Raw genomic sequence first — 21,239 nt, 5'->3', positions numbered from 1 at the left:
CAGAGAGAGGCAGAGATATAGACAGGGAGAAGCAGGCTCCCTCTGGGGAGCCTGATGTGGGACTTGATCCCAGGACCCCGGGATCATGCCCTGAGCTGAAGGCAGACGCTCAACCATTGAGCCACCCAGGTGCTCCACGTTATCCTTGTTTTAAGAAGACACTGAGTCTTTGAGTATCACCTAGTGAGTGATTAAAGCCAGAATTCAAACACAGGTATGTCTTATTTCAGAGCCTGGATTTTTAAATATGGTATTACATTGTCAGCATCATGCAAGGGGCTAGAGAAGTAAAGATAAGAGCCTGCCCTTGAGGAGCTAATAACTTGAGTGGGTTTCCTCATCATAGTATACTGTGATTGTGTTACAGAAGAATACCAATTGATTTTGCTCTGGATATCTTTGAAATTCTCACAGAGGTGATATTTGAACTGGGTACCAGAGATTGAGTAAGGTTTGATCACATAGTGAAGAGGAAAAAGGGCACTGGGGGCAATCTAGGCAGATAGAATAATATTAAACAAAGGCATAAATAGGTGAAAATAAGTGTATTAATGAACTCTGGTTTAGTAGATATGTTGGAGAACTGATGGGGTAAGGTTGGAAAGGGGGGGCTAGAAGGGATCAGGGGGTGAAGGGATGAGTATCTTTCTGAGTTTAAACACTTCCTGGGTGTGAACCATCAAGAATTTTATAGGAGAGGTTAGTGGGGAGGAATTAGTACATAGTGAGATATATAATTTAGTTCTTGGAGGATGGCTTGGAGAGAACAAAACCAAAGACCCAGAGGCAGGAAAACCAGACAGTATGGCCAAACATATTGAGGGCTTGGATCAATAGCTTATTTAATCAATTTTAGTGTGTATTTTTCTCATATTTTAACACTGAAGTCAGGATACATCTTATAATTAATGCTGTGTCATAGATTAATTGGCAGACATGTTTTTTTTTTAGAAGCACAAAAAATAATGATGTATGTTACTCTTAGTGACATTTTAGATTTGATTAAATTTGATAGTAATAATATATAGTATTTACTTAATGCTTACTGTGTCTATGTCATGCAGAGTAGTAGATACCTGCCAGCATCCAGCATCTGGCAGTGTCTGCCATATTTAGCAACTTTTTTTTGAAATAACAGAAACTGACCAAAAGGCTTGGGTCCCCCTGAGATGTCATTAAGGGTTGAAAAAGAGATTCATAAGAGTATGGTTGAAGAGTGAATGGAGAAAATAAGAAAAGTTCATGTTTGTCCTTACAGAAATTGGCTAGAGCTCTAGAAAGAAATTATTTTGGTGTCAGTTTAGAGTTTTCTTGTTTTGTTTAGTCAGTGAGTGCAGATTTAGCCCTTTTATGTAGTAAACTCAAATGCAATCACTGATAATGAAATTGAGATACAGTCTTTCCCTTGTTTTTCAAATGTTTTTATAATAGGTAGCAAAGGTGTTTATAAGCAGGTGAGATACCACTTCTATCACAGAGCTCGTACATCTTCTGATAAACCTTTCTTTCTTTCTTTCTTTCTTTCTTTCTTTCTTTCTTTCTTTCTTTCTTTCTTTCTTTCTTTTTTTAAGATTTTTTTCATTCATTTATGAGAGACAGAGAGAGAGGCAGAGACACAGGTAGAGGGAGAAGCAGAGTCCACGCAGGGAGCCTGACGCGGGACCCGATCCCGGGTCCCCAGGATTACGCCCCTGGCCGAAGGCAGGCACCAAACTGCCGAGGCACCCAGGGATCCCTAAACCTTTATTTTTGACTCAAATATACTTACTGGAAATATGAATATTGAAATATAAGTATCTCAAATTATACTGCCATTAGATATTTGCTAGAAAGGGCTCTAGCCTTTTTTAACCCTGTATCAAAAATTATTAATAATAATTTCATGCATATTTTGTGAATCTGCCCTGTTAAATACAGAATATTCTATTAAGGTTAGTATCTTCCTTCCAAATGTATATACACAATATTATAGTAGTTGGATCATTTTATTATCATTAATATTTGAAATTAAATAAAGCTATCATTGGGCAGCTCAGGTGGCTCAGAGGTTTAGCACCGCCTTCGGCCCTGGGCGTGATCCTGGAGACCTGGCATCAAGTCCCGCATTGGGCTCCCTGCGTGGAGCCTGCTTCTCCCTCTGCCTGTGTCTCTGCCTTGCTTTTTCTCTCTGTGTCTCCCATGAATAAATAAATAAAATCTTTTTTTAAAAAAAATAAAGCTATCATTGGTAAAGATAAAGTAATACTATTACACTTTTTTTTAAAGAGGAAGGGGGAGGGGCAAAGGGTGAGAGAGAATCCCAAGCAGGCCTCACACCCTGAGATTATGACTTGAGCTGAAATTAAGAGTTGGACACTTAACCTACTGAGCCACCCAGGCACTCGCTATTAAACATTTTTGAATGCATCACTTTCTAGTACTTAGCACAGTGATTTATTTTGTCGGTGCCTCAGTGTTTATACATTTTATAGGGGTGAAGGAAGGAAGAATTCACTGTAAAGGTTCAAATCTAGGGAAACTGGTAAAGAATAGTTACTTTGGGGGATGGTAAACTCATGAAATTAGAACTTAAATAGGCTTGATTTTATGTGTGAAATGTCTATGTGTAAAGAAGGAGCTAGGATTTTAAAAATCGTGTCAACAGATAAGATTATCATAATTGAGATAGTAATACAGAATTAACTCATTTCAGGGAAAATATTTAGGCAGAAAAGTAGAGATGCAAATAGAGGAAGTCTTGGAACATACATTGTCACAAGAGTCAAGAGGGTTTTTTTTTTTTTTTTTACATAAATTAGCTGATTTATTATAGGCTAGCGGTGTTTCAAATGGAGCTTCTACTGGTCTTTCAACTTGTCTTCAGTCTTCTGATGGCAGACTTTACTGTGACAGCAGAAGTGGTGGTATAGGTCCAGGCGCCACCAGCTACGGTTTTCATGCAGGAGCCACAATGCCAGATGCCCACAGCTCATCTTTTCATGTTGGTTTTGCCAAGGAAAGAGCAAGTGTACTTGGCGGGCTGGCTAATTTATGTCTGCTTCACCATTTTCTGGAGGGAGGCACCATAACGGGTCCCGTATTTACCCACGATTCTGACCTTCTTGATGCGTTTAGCCATGTTGCTGCAAACTAGGTCCCACAACAGTCAAGAGTTGTAAAGATAAGTGGATTATTAGCAGTGACATGCTCTATAGGTCAGTGAGAATGAGAATTAAGGATAGGCCTTGAATATGACAAAAAAAGCTTATTGGTAGATTCTGAACATAAATTGTCTTTTACAAACTGTCTTCCAGGTTTTTTTTTAAGATTTTATTTATTCACTTATGACAGAGAGAGAGACACACAGAGACAGAGACAGAGACAGAGACAGGCAGAGGGAGAAGCAGGCTCCGTGCAGGGAGCCTGACATGGGACTCGATCCCAGGTCTCCAGGATCACACCCCGGGCTGAAGGCGGTGCTAAACCGCTGGGCCACCGGGGCTGCCCTGTCTTCCAGGTTTTAAGAGGTTAAAGTCATTGAGCAACATGTGTGTAATTTTCAGTTGAGAAATGTGGCTCTTTTTTTTTTTTTTTTCCAAAGATTTCATTTATTTATTCATAGAGACAGAGAGAGAGAGAGAGGCAGAGACCCAGTCAGAGGGAGAAGCAGGCATTATACAGAGAGCCTGATACGGGACTCGATCCAGGTTCTCCAGGATCACGCCCTGGGCTGCAGGCTGCAGGCTGCAGGCTGCGCTAAACCACTGCGCCACCGGGGCTGCCCGAGAAATGTGGCTCTTAACAGAGTGAGGAAAAATAGGATAGAACCTTTAGGAACAAGTAGAATAAAGCAAAAGGGTCTTTGAGGATATATGAGATCTGTTCATATATGAAGGCAGTGGAGAAAGTGGCTTTAATTTTATCTAAAGTTTTGGATTTATTTACATTTCCCTCAGTTATTCGCTGTGAGATATTCACAAAATTATATCTCTGAACCTCAGTTTTCTTGTGTGTTAAATGGGGGTACTATTTAGCTTTCAGGATTATTGTGAGAATTAGATATAATATATGAAAGTGTCAGCAATGGCCTAAACTATAGAAGATGCTCATCAGTAAAGTATAGCTGTTAATTTGTCATTATTAAAAATTAGCCATTGGAGTAACTTATTCATTTATTCAACAGTCATTTTAGAGTATTAGTACTTAATCTAATAAGACTCTCTTTGAATCTTATGAAATTTCTTGGAAAGCAAATGATATAGCTGGACTTTTAGAATCCATTGCTTTATGGGTGCTTGGGTGGCTCAGTTGGTTTGGTATCTGCCTTCAGCTCAAGTCTTGCCAGGATCCTGGGATTGAGCCCCTTGTTGGGCTCCCTGCTCTCTGAGGAGCCGGCTTCTCCCTCTCCCTGCTGCTCCCCCTGCTTGTGCTTTTTCTCTCTCTGTCAAAATAAAGTCTTAAAAAAATCCATTGCTTGAGGAACTACCTTTTGACAAGATGAAATATTGTATTTCATAGATTCTAGGATGTACACATCCCTCTTCCACAATCCAACACCTTTGAAATTGGGATTTGTCTTACAGATGGCATAGTGTAATTGGAAGTGTTTTTCTTTCTTAATGATTCATAAAATAATGGTGTGCCTTGACAATTGATGATGTCTTAGAGTCAATGAAATACAGTAGTATTTTATTAAATACAAATATCTTCGTGTATTTTGACAAGTGGTATTTTTGTGGGAAACATTATTCAACCTATAGAGAATACCTTGTCTATTAAGGTTTTGTGATATTGAAGTTAGAGCTGTGAAGTGGTTTCACACCCCTAGGTTAGAAACCATTTTTTTGGGCACCTGATTAGCTCATTTGGAAGAGCACGTGACTTTTGATCTTGGGGTCGTGAGTTTGAGCCCCATGTTGGGTGTAGAGATTACTTAAAAAAAAAAAAAAGAAACCATTTGTATAGACATATAGGAAACACCATTGCAAAGCTTTTGGATTCCTTTTTGTTTTTGTTCAGATAAACTGGCAAACTGTTACTAAGAGCAAAAGTGAGAATTTTATGTTGTGATAACTATTATTTTTGGGCAAAATCCAACATGTTTTACCAACCTGTATAAAACTTATATGTTAAAGAGAGCTGGAAGCCAAAAGCATTAAGAGCTTTTCTTTTAACTAGTAAATGAAAATGGTTTGATTTTTGTGTAGAAATAAAAGATAATAGAAATTGGGAAACATAAGAAAGGACTTCGTGTTTTGATACTTTATGAAACTGGATCTGCTATAAAAGAATTTAATAAAAATAATAGTAGCTAGCACTTTAAAAAATTAACTGATGTGCTGATATTGGACATCTATCTAGGTTTTGTGTGATAAAGTCTGTGAAATTTACCAATCCATTTTAAATTTGTACTGTGCTAGACACTGGCATATAAAAATTGAAGTGAGATTGCTCTTTGCCTTCAGAATTTATAGCTGTTACTATAATATGTAAGAATGAGCCATATAGATTTAATTAGAAGAGAGTATTTATTGTCAGCGTTATTTTATAATCAGAATAGTGCCCTTAGACAAGGAAGATGCTGATTTATCTGTCAGACCTTCTCCAGCTTAGAAGCGTGGCTGCATGACTTCCCAAGGGCATTCAGTGTAAGTTAAGTTATAATGGTGGTGGCTTTGACATATGGGAATGCAATTTTGTTTATTAATGTTAAATAAATCACTTAATTAAAGTTGTCATAATTTTCCTTAACATAATTTTGTATATTTGTGGGAATAAAAATATTAGCTACTTTGATCAAGACAAGCAGATGTTGGTGATTATCTAATAACATGTACATTCTGTGTTATAAAGATGTTTTTCAAATCTACCTCATCTATTAACTGTCTATTGCTATATTACAAGTTACCTCAAAACTTAGTAGTTTAAAACAATAATAAACATTTATCTCATGCTGTTTCTATGTGTCTGGAGTTTGGAAGGAGCTTAACTGGGTGTTCTGGCTCAGAGTATTATGTGAGGTTGCAGTTAAGATGTCAGCTGGAGCTGCAGTCATTTCAAGGCTTGACTGGGCCTGAGGATCCATGTGGGTTTTTGTTTTGTTTTGTTTTGTTTTTGTTTTTCAGGAGGCCTCGGTTCTTTACCACTCAGAACTCTCTTTTTTCATGGCTGGCTTCTCTCAGAATGGGTGATCCAAGAGAGAGCAAAATGCAAACCACAGTGTCTTTTATGACCTAGCCTCGGAAGTAGTACTCTGTCATTTATGCAATATTCTGTTGATTATACAGGTCAGCTCTATTTTGTGTGGGAGGGATTACACAAAAACATTATTACCAGGAAGGAATCTTTGGGAGTCATTTCAGAGGCTAGTTGCTACACCTGATAAAAAAATCTAATGGTTAGGAAAAGTTTTGGAAATAAAAGGAAGGATATCAAAAAATTGAGTTGCCAAAAATAGAGGTAAGTCTTAGAAAATAAGGTTTCATTAGAAATAGTGGCCTATATGTCTTTTTCTTAAGCATGAATTATAGAATGTGTAATACTTGGGCAGGCTACTTTAATAATCTGAGTCTCAGATCTTCAGCGGTAAAATGAGAAGCACAGTTACATTCAAGAGTTAAGGCTCTGTGTTTTAAGAGTTAATGCTTTAAAGAGTTAAAGCTATATGTTCAAAATACTCAAAACGATCTAATAGTAGATATTCAATATATTCAATAAATGTAACTGATTGATTTTTTATTGATCAGTATTTGTGGCCATCATTTCCTCAGCTCTCATGTATACTCATTCCCATCTGATCTAAGCCTGATCACTCTTCTGAAACCATTTATTGATGGTTACGGATGAGTTCCTGATCCTCAGATCTAATAACTTCACCTTCTCTCTTTCTTTTTAATCTCTAAGCAGCTTTTTATTTTTCTTTCCTTTAAGGTTATATGTTTTAAATCTTACATATGGATAATTTAAATTACAGGCTCTAAAGTAGAGAGTAAAGAGTGTAGGCCTTCTAATGTTAGCTGTTTTTATTTATAATTCAGTTGCAGCTTTCCAGTTAGATAGGGAGATGGCATTCCAATTAGATAGAATAGACACCTGTATTCACCATCCAGCTGAAGAAACAGAAGAATTATTAGTATAATGAACCCTTCCTAGATTGTTTTATTTAACTCAGATGTTTTCAGTTTAATTTTTAAATTATTTTTCCAACTTTCTTGAGATGTAATTGACATATGACACTGTGTAAATGTAAGATGTACAACATACTGGTTTAATACATTGATATATTGTAAAATGATTACTATTGTAGTATTAACTAACACTTCCATCCCATCACATAATTACACTTTCTTTTTTGTGGTGAGAACATTTAAGATCTGCTCTTTCTACAACTTTCAAGTCTATAACACAGTATTATTAGGTGTTATCATCATGATGAACGTTAGGTCCTCAGAACTTACTAATCTTGTAACTGGCAGTTTGTACCCTTTAATGAATATTCCCCGTCCCCACGCCAATACACATGTGTGGTAACCACCACTCTATTCTCTGTTTTTCTGAGCTTGTCTTTTTCAGGTGCCACATGTAAGTTATATCATATGGTATTTGTTTTTCTCTAACTTATTTAACTTAGCATAACGCTGTCATTATCCACGTTGTTGCAAATGGCAAGATTTCCTTCTTTCTTGTAGCTGAATAATATTTTCCATTGTATACCACATCATCTTTATTGATCCATCTGTTAACACTTAAGTTGTTTCCATGTCTTGCTTGGATATTGTGAAAAATGCTGCACTGAACATAGGGATGCAGAGATGTCTTTTCTAAGCAGCTTTGGTAGTTTTTAAAGCACTTATTTCTTTTTTCAGTGTTACATTAGTTTCAGGTATATAACATAGTGATTCCATAACTTTGCACATTGTGCTATGCTCACACATGCACATCAATGATCTGTTACCATACAACACTATATATTAATTTTTATGGTCCTGTGTATATATATCTGATTTTTTCCTCATTGTCATCTCTGCTGCTTTGTATTCCAAAAATTTATGTCCTTGGCCCACTTCTCACTTTCTGAAAATTTCATTTACCTAGAACTTATGTCGTTTCAAATCATCTTAATATGCAGATAATTTCCAACTCGTAACGTAACTCTGAGCTATCTTTTAAATTGTAAATCTCTATTTTCATCTGTTCACTAACAACCTCAGTTATCCTGTGGAAACCTAAAATGTTTTGTCACCCAAACTCCTATCTTTTTTTTTTGCTCAATTTTTTTCTTTGCTGTTTTTTCAGGTCAGTTAATAGTATCTGGAATCATCCTTCTTTTTACCTGGGCTCAGAATTTTGGAGATCTTTAATTCCCTTAGTTCATGTTTAGTTGTTTTTGCTTTTGGTATTCCCTTAATGCATGTTTAGTTGTTTTTACTTCTTGGTATCCCCTTCTTTCCCATATTTCACTTTTTTTTTTCCCTATTCCTACTGCTTTAGACTTTGAATATGCTTTGTTTATTTTTTTAAAAGTATTTAACATGTCATATTCTAATTTACCTATTTATGTGACTTTGCCTTGTTTGAGTTATCATTTCTTTAGAGCCTGGCATAGTATATAGGGTAGACACCTAGGGGTGTTACTGAGTAAATAAAACTTGGTAATTTCCTTAATGATGAGATTAGTAATCTAGAAATATCTATGGTGTGCCTTTTTAATACAAGTACAAGCAAGGTGTCCAAAACCCTGACTTTACATTAATGTGTGAAACAAGTGATATGGATAACTAAAACATAAGGTAGAGATATTAAGTGCTATAAATGGTTTCAAATAGACTACTAAAGGATTTCAGGGGAGGGAGTGATGATTTCCAGCTGGAGTATCTCAGACAAAGCATAAAAGAGGTTAAATTTGTTGTAGACCTTGAAGAATGGTTAAGATTTGGAAATTAGATTTTAGGGATGTGGGTAGGGTAGGGGATTTTAGTAGAGGCAGTAGTTGTTGAATTATAAAAATAATTCATTTTGACTTGAGGATCAGGTTATGAAAATGAAAGTTATTTCTTCAATTTGGAAGATAAGCCTAAAAAGATAGTTTGGACCATTCTGGGTACCTTGGAGATCAGCAGAGGATTATGATTTTTTTTTGTGGCCATTGGGGAATCCTTATAAGTTTAAGGAGGAGAATCAGACTGGTGCTTTGGGAAGGTTAATATGGCAGCAGTTTGTAAGATGTTTTAGTTTTAGAGAGATGAAAACCTATAGGTTGGTAAACCAGTGAAGAGTTTACTGAAATAGTGTAGGTAAAAGGATAAGAGAATGAATGTAAGTGAGGTTGTGATAGTGCCATTCACTGAACCAGATCACTAAACTCATAGGTAGAAAGGAGAATGTAAGAATGTTAACACTGCTAGGACAGGGATTTTTATTTTCCTCATGATGTATTCCAGGTGTCTAGAGCAGTGCCTGGCACACAGCAGATACCTAATAAATGTTTGTTGAAGAAGTGATAACTGAGATTGTGAATCTGTGTGGTTTGGATATTGGCAATAACATTAAAAGAAATACAGAGCATGAGCAGATTTTGGAAAGAAATGAATTGAATTTTGGACATTCTGAGTTTGTATTAGCACACATGTGGCTGAGGATATAGTTTTGGGAGATATCCACATAGATATAGTAAATGCCATGTCAGTGGATGTCAGAATATATTACTGTAGACATTTATAAATGTAAATATAACATGACATATTCCAAATGAGTTCTTCCTATTATATATGGTTTATACATTTAATAATTTCAATTATAATTTAATGTTATAACAACTTTTGCATATTGAATTGCCTCTTGCTGATGGGGTGCTTTTAAATTCCATAAAAATTGAGTCATGTATAATCCTAATATTCTATAGGCTTTGGATTAAGTATGCACAAGAGTACATTACTTTTAAACTTTAATGTATTAGATTATAAGAATTTATATAAGAGTTTTTATTTTACAGATTATTTCTGTCATCAGAAACAGAGCTAAGTTCGTTTATTTGGGGATACAAATAACATTAATTAGTTGGTGATTCTTTGTACAGGACACATGAGAATGCTAGCTGCCTTCTTTTGAGGTTTATAATTTGATTTACAAAATTGCCCTTAACATTTCAGTATCATGAAAACATGACTGATTTCTAGATGATGAGTCAAAAACTAGGTCACATGTAACCGACTTACACATTCACAGACTACCCAGTATTTTTGGTGAAAAAAATTAAAAAGTGAATGCAAAAAGAGAAAGTAGAAGCTGAAAAAGAAATAATTGGAGAATGTCTAGGGTGCTGTAAATAAGTTCATAATGTACATATTTTGAAAAATATGTCAAAATTTTGTTATTTAGGAGTTCCATTTAGAAAAGTTTTCAGATTAAAAAAGTCTAATATAAACTTTATCTAATTATTAAGCACCATTAATAGAGATTATGACTATTTTAAAGGTTTATGACATATCCCTCTCCTTCCTCTTTAAATGCCTTGTTTGTTTTACTGCTTAAATCAATAATTAGATTCTAGTGTGCTTTGAATGAATATTGAAGCCAATGAGAACAACATAGGTTAGATATTTTATTGAGGGGGGGTGTTAATATATATAGTATGATATATATAAGGCTGATGGTAAATTGATAAGGTTTTTTTTCTTTTTTCAGATTTTTATTTAAATTCTAGTTAACATACATTGCAATGTTGGTTTTAGGAGCAGAATTCAATGATTCATCACTTCTATAGAATACCCAGTGCTCATCATATCAAGTGCCCTTCTTTTTTTAAAAAAATTTTATTTATTTATTCATGACAGACACAGAGAGAGAGGCAGAGACACAGGTAGAGGGAGAAGCAGGCTCCATGCAGGGAGCCCGACGTGGGACTCGATTCTGGGTCTCCAGGATCATACCCCAGGCTGAAGGCGGCACTAATCTGCTGGGCCATCGGGGCTGCCCTCAAGTGCCCGTCTTAATACCCACCGCCCATCTAGCCCATCCCCCACCCACCTCCATTTGTCAGCCCTTTTGTTCTCTGTTGTTGTCTCTTATGGTTTGTTTCCCTCTTTTATTTTTTTTTTCCTCTCCCATATGTTCATCTATTTTGTCTCTCAAATTCCATATGAGTGAAATCCTATGGTAGGTGTCATTCTCTGACTGATTTTGCTTAGCATAATACATTTAGTTCTATCCATATTGTTGTGAATGGCAAGTATTCATTCTTTTTGTTGGGTAATATTCCATTGTATGTACCTCATGGAAGTAGGAATTTTTCTAGCTTCTGATCTTAGTTTGTGAAAAGGCCTGTGAAATGGCCTGTGCTTTTGGAAATAGATTAATGATCTATAATGTGTAATAAAAAAATAACTACATAAGAAATTTGTAATGGTAGTATAATTGAACATACATGTTAGGTTTGAACTATATCCTATTTCATACAATAGATATGTGTGTGTGTGTGTATTTGAAAGTTTAAATAATATAATTAGGAGACCTTGTTATTTAAAGCATATGCAAACTGGGATTTGCATGTATTTTCTTAGGAGTCTGTAGATTTCCTATAAGAATTAAGAATATAGTATGTTCATGACAGTGATTTTCTGAAAATATCATAGCATATTCTATCTAGATCATCTAGATGACTGCCTTATAAACTACTAAGTATGAGGAGATTGCAGTGACTGTGTTTATGCTTGTTTGGTCATGTTGGCTCCAGGCAGTATTATACTACTCTATGAAATTTAATAAGGACTGAGGCATATCTAAAACATAAATGAGGGACACTTGGGTGGCTCAGCAGTTGGGTGTCCGCCTTCAGCTCAGGGCGTGATCCTGGAATCCTGGGATTGAGTCCTGCAAGGAGCTCCCAGCATGGAGCCTGCTTCTCCCTCTGCCTGTGTCTCTGTCTCTCTCTGTGTGTCTCATGAATAAATAAATAAAATCTTAAAAAAAAAACCCAAATAAAACATAAATGATGTATTCATGTCCAATAGTAGATTGCCAAATGATGCCACAACCCACGTATGATACAAGTTTTTTGATAGTTCATATTGGATTAGCTAACATTCTTTGAGTCTCTTTCATGTTCTAAGTACTCTTCATGTATAATCATGAATTATAATTAATATAAGGATTTGTGTTTTAAGAGTTTTTAATTCTCATAACGGACCTGTGAGATATGTGTGATCACTTCTGTTTTATAGATGAGGGCATTGATATACAGAGAAGTTAATTTTCACAAGCTTACATAGCTATTAAGTGGTAGAGTCATTTTGCATACTCATTGTCTGACTCCGTTGCTCCTACCCACTGTGCTATGCTACTTCATAGTAGGGAGACGTACTAGGAGTATTTATATCACAACTGATAGTCATATAAGTATTCCAAATTCAGAACGGATATAATTACAGTATTGTATTCATTTTGCTAGTTGAGGTTTCAGCAGATATCTTTTTCCTGTCATGTTAATGTTATTGGTTGAATAGTATTGGTTTTGTGGTTGTGTTTGGATTTAATTTGGAAGGTCTTACTGTTATATGAGTTGTTATAAGTACTAAGGACTTTTGTCTTAGTATACCTATATTTATTTCAATAGCATAACAAAAATAATTTAACACTTATAGTAGAGATGCTGATATAAAAGATTACTTTGAATCCTTTGAAAATCAAAGAAATCTATTTTGGGGTACGTGGGTGGCTCAGTCAGTTAAGTGTCTGGTTCTTGATTTCAGCCCAGGTCATGATGTCAGGGTGGTGAGACTGAGCCCCCTGTCCGGCTCTGTGCTCTCAGGAGAGTCTGCTTGAGATTCTCCCTCCCTCCCCCTTTCCCTGCACACTCACTATCAAAGTAAATAAGTCTTTAAGAAATCTATTGTAATGCACATGAATGTATATTGATTTTATTACACAAATTCAGAGGTTTTGTTTTAGTTTTAGTTTTAGAAGGGGGAGGGGGAGAGGGAAAGAGAATCCTAATCAGGCTCCATGCCCAGGGCAGAGTCCAACATGGTACTCAATCTTCCAACCCTAAGGTCATGACTTGAACCAAAATCCGAGTTGGACACTTAACGGACTGAGGCCATCCAGGCACCCCCAAATTTAGAGTTTTATGAAAAGTACTGGATTTCCTTAAAGGAAAACAGCATCAATTGAGGAAAATCTTTTTTTTTTTTTTTTTTTTTTAAGGAAAATCTTTAATGTGTTGTTTTGTGTATTTGTTTTGTTGTTGCTGTTGTTTTGTTCTGTGTATTTGGATATACTGCCCTTAACCCAGGTAAGTGCCCTGTTATAGGTAACAATCTGTAGGTACTAATGTAGGCATTACTTTGTAGGCTTTTTTTCCCCCTACCAATTCCTAATTGGGGGTTGTTCTCCTGTCACAGGAATAGAATGGTATCCTGTTGTGGAGATCTCTAGACACTTATTACAATAAAACACTTAGAGGGACTGTTATTCAGAGGAAAACAAGTAGTAAGAAGCAGAAAGAATTGTCCCTGATTTTATTGAGAGTTGTCTAGATTGAAATGAAATTATGATTCAGTTTTATAATAAAAATGAAGACTCATCGTTTTTCTCTTTATAAAATTTTAATCTTTTTTTTTTTTTTTTTTAATTTATGATAGTCACACAGAGAGAGAGAGAGAGGCAGAGACATAGGCAGAGGGAGAAGCAGGCTCCATGCACCGGGAGCCCGACGTGGGACTCGATCCCAGGTCTCCAGGATCGCGCCCTGGGCCAAAGGCAGGCGCCAAACCGCTGTGTCACCCAGGGATCCCTTAATCATTTTTTTTTTTTTTAAACTTAATTTGGTAACAAGCTTCCCTTTTGCAAATTTAATTTATTTTCATTATATGTCACTGAGGTACTGCTTAGTATGCTTTTTCAGTATGCTTTGTTCATCTTTAATTTTCTCCAAAGAAGAAAGGCTTTTGAATTCAAGAACTATTTATTGAGCTTCTACTATGTAGAAGCTGCTCTGCTAGTCCTTAATGGTTTATTTGGTTCCTAATAGTATCATTTAATTTTGGTACACCTGTCTTTTATATTTCCAAAGTAGAAAGACTTTATTTAGATATTTGAGTCTCCAATATTACCTCTTTCCATAATAATTTCCATAAGTATTCTCTAGCTGGGTTTATGTGTTCCTTCTTATATTTTTCTATCTAGAGATTTACTTTGCTCTAAGCAATCTTCATTTACTCTCTTAAAATACATAATGCAAGACTGTAAATACCATTCTGTACTTGTGTAGGACTTTAATATAAAATTCTAATCCAAACTGACAAAAATTCTGATGTTTAATAAAATCTTCTGGATTAATTTTTTTCTAGACTAGAAGTTATTGATCCCCCAGGTAGCTGAAATTGTAAAGAAAATAGTGTATGTATGTTTTGTTCTTAAAAGAAGTTCCATACCTTTGTCATACTCACTTTAATTATTAATGGTCAGTAAACATGAGGCTGAGTTTCAAAGGTGATTTTAGAAAAGTTGTGGCCCAATAATGAAGGTTTTGTAGAAAAGATTTCTGTTTGTGTGTTTTCTGTCACCACTTCTGACCAGTTCTTTTTTCTGATAAAGTAACCATTTCACTGACACCAACTAGGTGTTTAATAATTTCAGTTTAATTCTGACACTAACTATCCAGAGTTAGCATAGATCTCATGGGTAAGGGCTTAGTCCTACAAGACTGTTCTCCCTTGGGATGCCAGCTATCAACGGGCTACCCAGGATACCCATACTTCTGCTTGGGTGACTACAAATCTTTGGCTATTGGTGATTGAACTAAATCCCCAGCCATTCTCTTTTCCTCAGAGATCTGAGGGTGGGGCTGAAAGTTTTAACCCACTGATCACATTAGGCAGGCAGTGGTTTTTCTGGGGACCAACCTCCATCTTGAAGCTATTCCCTGTCCCAGCTGTCTCATTAGTATATAAAAAAGATTAGAATCCAAAAGTTTTCAGAGATTTCTGTGAGGTTCTGTGTTATTAAAAATTTCATTTCATTAGTCACTGGTGTAAAGCAAATGGTAAATTTACTTGGGAAGAATATAATTTACTAGACTTGAATATAGAATGAGTTACTCTGGAGTTTTATTTCCTCTTTTTTGGGTTTCAACTTGAGTGAATTTAGGGCAGTGGTTCTGGGCATGGGATATGTGTTGATTTTGTGTCCTCCACAGGACACTTGGCAGTGTCTGGAGACTTTTGGTTGTCACAGTTTTGGTGGAGGTGTTCCTACTGGTATCTAGATGGGGCTAGTGGGTTGCTAGATGCCAGGAATGGTACTAAAAATCCTATTATACACAGAACAGCCCCCGTACTTCCCCCAAAGAATTGTCTGACTCTAAATGTCAGTTGTTGAGGGAGTCTGGAGGCCACTTTGGGAATCACCCATGGTTAAATGGTATTTGAAGCCTTAAAGCTATGGGACTGGGTAAAGCTACCTGTTTATAACCGGCTCTTCAGCACTGGAGCCTTATCCACTCAGTTGATTCTACCTTATTGATAGGTATGGGGATATGCTTTTCATTCTTGTCCTGAAAACACTTATTAGGAGACAAACTGCAGCCATTCCAAGTACCTAAATATTACTGATAGTTAATTCACTGATTTGGAAAAACAATAAAACCTGTAAATGTTGGGGATCCCTGGGTGGTGCAGCGGTTTAGCGCCTGCCTTTGGCCCAGGGCTCGATCCTGGAGACCCGGGATCAAATCCCACATCGGGCTCCCGGTGCATGGAGCCTGCTTCTCCCTCTGCCTAAGTCTCTGCCTCTCTCTCTCTCTCTGTGTGTGACTATCATAAATAAATAAAAATTAAAAAAAAACCTGTAAATGTATTTATAGTCTTGAACTCTTATGGGGGACTTTCCAGACCTTCATTGAAGAGTATTTGTGTCCAAGATAAAAAGAATTCTGGAGATTGTCTACACAGCAATGTGATTGTACTTGACACTACTGAATTGTTAACTTGAAAATGGTTGAGATGGTGAATTTTATATTTGTATTACTACAATTAAAAAAAATTGTATCTAGTGTTTCATATTTTCTTAAATAGTGTTCCATGATTTCTCTAGGACCATTGTTCTCAGTTTCTGTTCCTGTCTTCTTTTAGTCGAGAGAATTTATGATCTCAGGAGATTTTTCATTCTTTTCCAAATGCCCTTTAATTTTTAAAGTGTAACTATTAGCCATTTTCTTAAAGATTGGACAGTGCTGGATTTATAAAAAAGTATAGCATTTGGGTTTTAGCTTATTAAAGTTAATTGAATATTTTACTAAATTCTCATTTTAGGGAATCCTGTCATTGGATACTGAAAAAGAAATAATTGTTTAGCTTCAAATGCTTTTAGTGTAAAGATTACTCATGATTTCATGCACTTTTCTTTTTTTTAAAATAGGCTTTCAAGGATATGCTGTATTCAGCTCAGGATCAGGCACCTTCTGTGGAAGGTAAGATGCATTAATCCCTAATTGAGTCACATAAAACCCCTTTAAGGGAAGATGTTTTAAATTGCATAATATAAAACTAAAATATCTTGCTATATTATATAACTCTTTTATGCTTTTTAAAATATATATTGATTGTATTTTAATCAAACTTTCTGTTTGTTAAGCTCACATTTACCCTATGATGGATCTCTTATTATGTCCTTGAATCATCTTAGCATTGTGAATCACAGATAACTGGTTTAGAGTCAAAGTTCTTATCTTCCCTCCCCCCAATATATTTTCATACCATCTCTCCATCTATCTTTCCTCCCATCCATTTATCCATTCATCCATCCTTTAGTGAATCCTTAGTCCATAATTAATCTGGGCAATATAGTTTTTCCTTTCTATTTATGTAGTATCTTTAGATTGGGATTAGTAAAAAAACAGTGAATCACATTTACTATGTATATGTGTGTTTAGGCAGGTATATATTTGCATGTGCACAGTTAGGCAGTTGTAAAATCACTAATCGAAGGACAGTAGTCCTCTCTCTAGTAATCTTTATTGATCTTTTCTGTTACCTCAGCTTCTACTCACTAGCTCATTCTTTATGGGTTTAACCTTTGATAGGTTTGGAGAGTTGTAGTTCATAGTTGTGTGAGTTCTTGTGTCATTAAATAATGGAGCTAATTCAACAGTTATTTCTTGAGGAAGTGTTTCCTCTGAGGCTTGGTAATCTTTTAAAATTTTCTCATAAATTTTTTTTTCAGGAGAGATGAATATAAAGTATATGCCAAGAATAATCTAGATAGTGTGTACAGATTAATATATTTATGAGATACCAGACTGTAATTTTATGAAGTCATTCTAGTGACAAGCTTTTGGAGGCTTATTTTTATGACATGTAACAGATGCTGATGTTGTTCAATAAAAATGTAGATCTATAATTAAAAATTTCATTTCTTTGATGAATCACTGAATTCTCCTGAAACCAAAAAAACAAAACAAAACAAAAACTCATTTCTTTAGTGACATAGAAATGTACATCTTTTATCTCTAACCATTCTGAATTCAAAATGTGCTTCCTTTAACATCTTGAAATCTTTATCAGGATTTAGTACCTAAGTATTAGTTTTATAATATATCACTGAATTTTAGATTATAATATATTTAATTTTCTAATGTTTGAAAGCACTTAAGAAAAATGAGTAGTTCTTTATTAGGTTATTATTTCTTATGTGTCTTAAAGAGTACCTCAAAATTTTTTAAAAATAATTTTCTTAAAATTTCATTTTAAGAAAAATGAAATTACATGGAATTTTTTTTTTTTTTTTTTTTTTTTTACATGGAAGTTTTAACTGGTTCCCTCAACCTTTGTAAGTTGCTTTATTATTGGTTCTTTTAATTTTATTCTCAAGGTTGAACTACTTATATTTGGTTTTTCTTTAAAGTTTTACCATCCAATTTGTAGCAAACATTTTGATGTGTTTTGGTGATCCTCATTCATCCCTTCATACTGGCTCATGTTGCTGGTATTTTTCATATACTTTTAGCTGTTATTAGAAAAAAACTGAATTCTGTGAAAATATGCTAATGAAAGACAAATGCTTATAGTTAAGAACTTTTTTATTCTCATTGCCTAGAGACATTAACTTCTTTGGACCCTGTTGTAAAGAAAGTATTGTGTGGGCTGATCATGCAGATGTGTATGCTATTTTCACAAGGAAATATTCTAGACTTGTTTGTTTTCCTTCTCTCAGATTAAAACTGTGTATGTAACTTTTATCTTCTTAAAATCAATTCTTCTGACGTACTTGAGAATTGAAGGCATTGGAAAGTGGTTTAAAAAAACACTATTCTGTGTAGTATTGAGGTTAGAAAATGTTATTAAAGTGACTATAATTTTGTCTCATTTGGTTGTGATATATTATCTTACTATCTTTCTATAGTATTAAATTTGAATGATAATCATTTCTGTCATTCATTCTTAGTATCAAGTTTGCGTTACTAGGCTTTTATTTAGCTGTTATCTATAATGCAGCATAGGTAGATTTATCAACAAAGTCTAAGATGAGCATTTCAACTTTGAACATTTTTAAAGGCAAAAATGTTTGCTAGACCTCAGTTAGTTTTTGAATATTGTCTTTTTTCTCTTCACTGTCTTTTTTCCCCTATATCTTAAGTTTTTAGTAGACTTAAAACTTTTTTGATGCCAGTGAACAAGTTTTTTTTTTTATCTTAAAACTGAAGTATGTCCTGAATTAGTAGTTCTCAATTCTGCTGTATGTTTAATTCAGTTTACCTGTATTAGTTTTGTTTGTTTTCTACAAATACTGATGCCTGATTACCATCTCAGACCAATTAAAATAGGATCTGGGAGTGTAGCCCAGGCACTGGTAGTTTTACACTCTCCAGGTAATTCTACTAAATAGCCGAAGTCCAGAACCCCTGTCATAAATCTTAAATAATTTTAGATTAATATGATTAGTGCTAACTTCTTTTAGACAGTAATTAGCCAGTAGGTTTATAGGCTTAAGTTCATTGATAGTTTGATTATTCTATTAGAATACAGGAATATTTGTTTATAGTGTCCAGAGGACATTTATATTTTTTAAAATGTTTATTGTATTGAATAGAATCTAAGTAATAGCTGTATTGATTAATTACATGTTGAATGGTTATAACTTAATAATCATTATTAAAGTTAAAAAACATTTTTGCTGGGGTGCTTGGGTGGCTCAGTTGGTTAAGATCTGCTTTTGGGTCAGATTATGATCTCAGGGTCCTGGGATCGAGTCCCACATCAGGCTCCCTGCTTGGTGGGGAGTGTAGAGCCTGCTTCTCCTTCCCTGTACCCCATGTTCACTTGCTCTCTTTCAAATAAATAAAAATCTTTAAAAAACATGCTGACTTTAGATGAGTTATAGTAAAATAAGCAGCTGCCTCACATTTCCTATTGTTTAAGATGGAATGGATTCATAATCATAAGTGAAAGAAAGTCAGTGAAATGGATTCTGTAAGAGTGAAGTGATTTATTGGATAAAAGGCATAGTATTTGAAAGCATTTGTTGATAAGAAGTTGACCACAGACACAGTTTTTTTTTTACTGGTGAATTATTTTCTTGCAACTTTGTAAGAAATTTCAAGGTAGTGACTTTACTCTTCATTAATAAAATGAGCTTTTTCCTCATTTAAACATAAACCAACCAAACAGTAATCTCAGTGCATTAAGAAATTAAGACATGTTCACTTAAAGCTGCCTTTTTTTTTTTACTCAAATATTCAGATTTATGGTATTTTGCTTCATTCATTCTTTGAGAGTGAACTTTGTTAATCACTCATTTATACATTGATTCATGAAAAATAGATTCCCTTTTTATTTAAAATAGATGTCTTTTTAAAAAATGATTTTTATTTATTTATTCATGAGAGACAGAGAGAGAGAGAGAGGCAGAGACATAGGCAGAGGGAGAAGCAGGCTCCTCGGGACTCGATCCCCGAACCTGGGATCACGCCCTGAGCCAAAGGCAGATGCTCAACCACTGAGCCACCCAGGCATCCCAAAATAGATGTATTATAATTGTAATTCTGCAGTGCTCATATTTGAAAATAATATACATAAGAAAGCTTAAGGACTTATTCTTGGGCATTCCTTATCAATTCATATTTAATCTCTTTTGATATATGTTATTACCTAGTCTTCTGTATAATCTCTGTTTTTTTTGTTAACTGTTTACATTTGAAAATATTATATGACTGAGGTGACCTAAAATTCTATGTTAAAGTTTAAATTTATTAATTTTTAGGTAATGGCATAAATAATTAAACATTTTAATATTTAAATTGGTATTTTTTTTCTGCAGTAAGACTTAGAGTAGCATACCATGAAAGTAGAATGAGAATATTAAAGTGACTAGAATTGTAGATTTTTTTTTTTTTAAGATTTTATTTATTCATGAGAGACAGAGACACAAAGAAAGAGAGAGAGGCAGAGACACAGGCAGAGGGAGAAGCAGGCTCCATGCAGGGAGCCTGACATGGGACTGGATCCCAGGTCTCCAGGATCACACCCTGGGCTGAAGGCAGGTGCTAAACCGCTGAGCCACCCAGGGATCCCCCCCCCTTTTTTTTTAATTGCAGAGAGCAGATACACACTTAGTATCCTTGGAGTCAGTCTTTTTTTTTTTTTTTTAAATTGAAGTTTGGTTTGTCAACATATACTATAACATCCAGTGCTCAGTCCCATCAAGTGCCCTCCTCAGTTCCTGTCACCCAGTTACCTCAACCCCCCGTCCTTTGTTCGTTTCCCAGAGTTAGGAGTCTCTCATGGTTTATCTCCCTCTCAAATTCTTCCCCCGCAGTTCCCCTTTTTTCCCTTTTAATCCCTTTCACTATTTCTTTTTTATTTTTAAGATTTTATTTATTTATTCATTCATGAGAAATAGAGAAAGAGAGAGAGAGGCAGATACACAGGCAGAGGGAGAAGCAGGCTCCATGCAGGGAGCCTGACATGGGACTTGATCCCGGGTTTCCAGGATCATGCCCTGGGCTGAAGGCGGTGCTAAACCACTGAGCCACCCGGGCTGCCCCCCTCCCGTTTTTTTTCCCTTTCACTATTTCTTATATTTCCTCTATGAGTGAAACCATATGATGATTGTCTTTCTCCCATTGTCTTACTTCACTCGGCATAATACCCTCCGGTTCCATCCACATCGAAGCAAACGGTGGGTATTCGTCCTTTCTGATGGCTGAGCAATACTCCATTGTATATATAGACCACATCTTTATCCATTCATCTGTCAAAGGATATCAT

General features: G+C 35.3%; 1 protein-coding gene and 1 pseudogene across 2 annotated transcripts in view; one reads left to right on the top strand and one right to left on the bottom strand.

Annotated features, from left to right (window-relative positions):
* XPR1 (xenotropic and polytropic retrovirus receptor 1) overlaps positions 1 to 21,239 on the top strand; it is a 218,338-nt gene that overhangs the window by 11,960 nt on the left and 185,139 nt on the right. For both annotated transcript variants that reach the window (XM_072831035.1, XM_072831036.1), the window contains exon 2: positions 16,393 to 16,444. In XM_072831035.1, coding sequence (XP_072687136.1) covers positions 16,393 to 16,444 — 52 coding nt within the window. The remainder of the gene's footprint in view (positions 1 to 16,392; positions 16,445 to 21,239) is intronic.
* On the bottom strand, positions 2,849 to 3,118 carry LOC140634838 (large ribosomal subunit protein eL43-like; annotated as a pseudogene).

The sequence above is a fragment of the Canis lupus genome, chromosome 6 (genome assembly GCF_048164855.1).
Source record: "Canis lupus baileyi chromosome 6, mCanLup2.hap1, whole genome shotgun sequence".
Lineage (NCBI taxonomy): Eukaryota > Metazoa > Chordata > Mammalia > Carnivora > Canidae > Canis > Canis lupus.
Note: the sequence above shows the minus strand (reverse complement) of the source record. Positions and strands in the feature narration are given on the sequence as shown.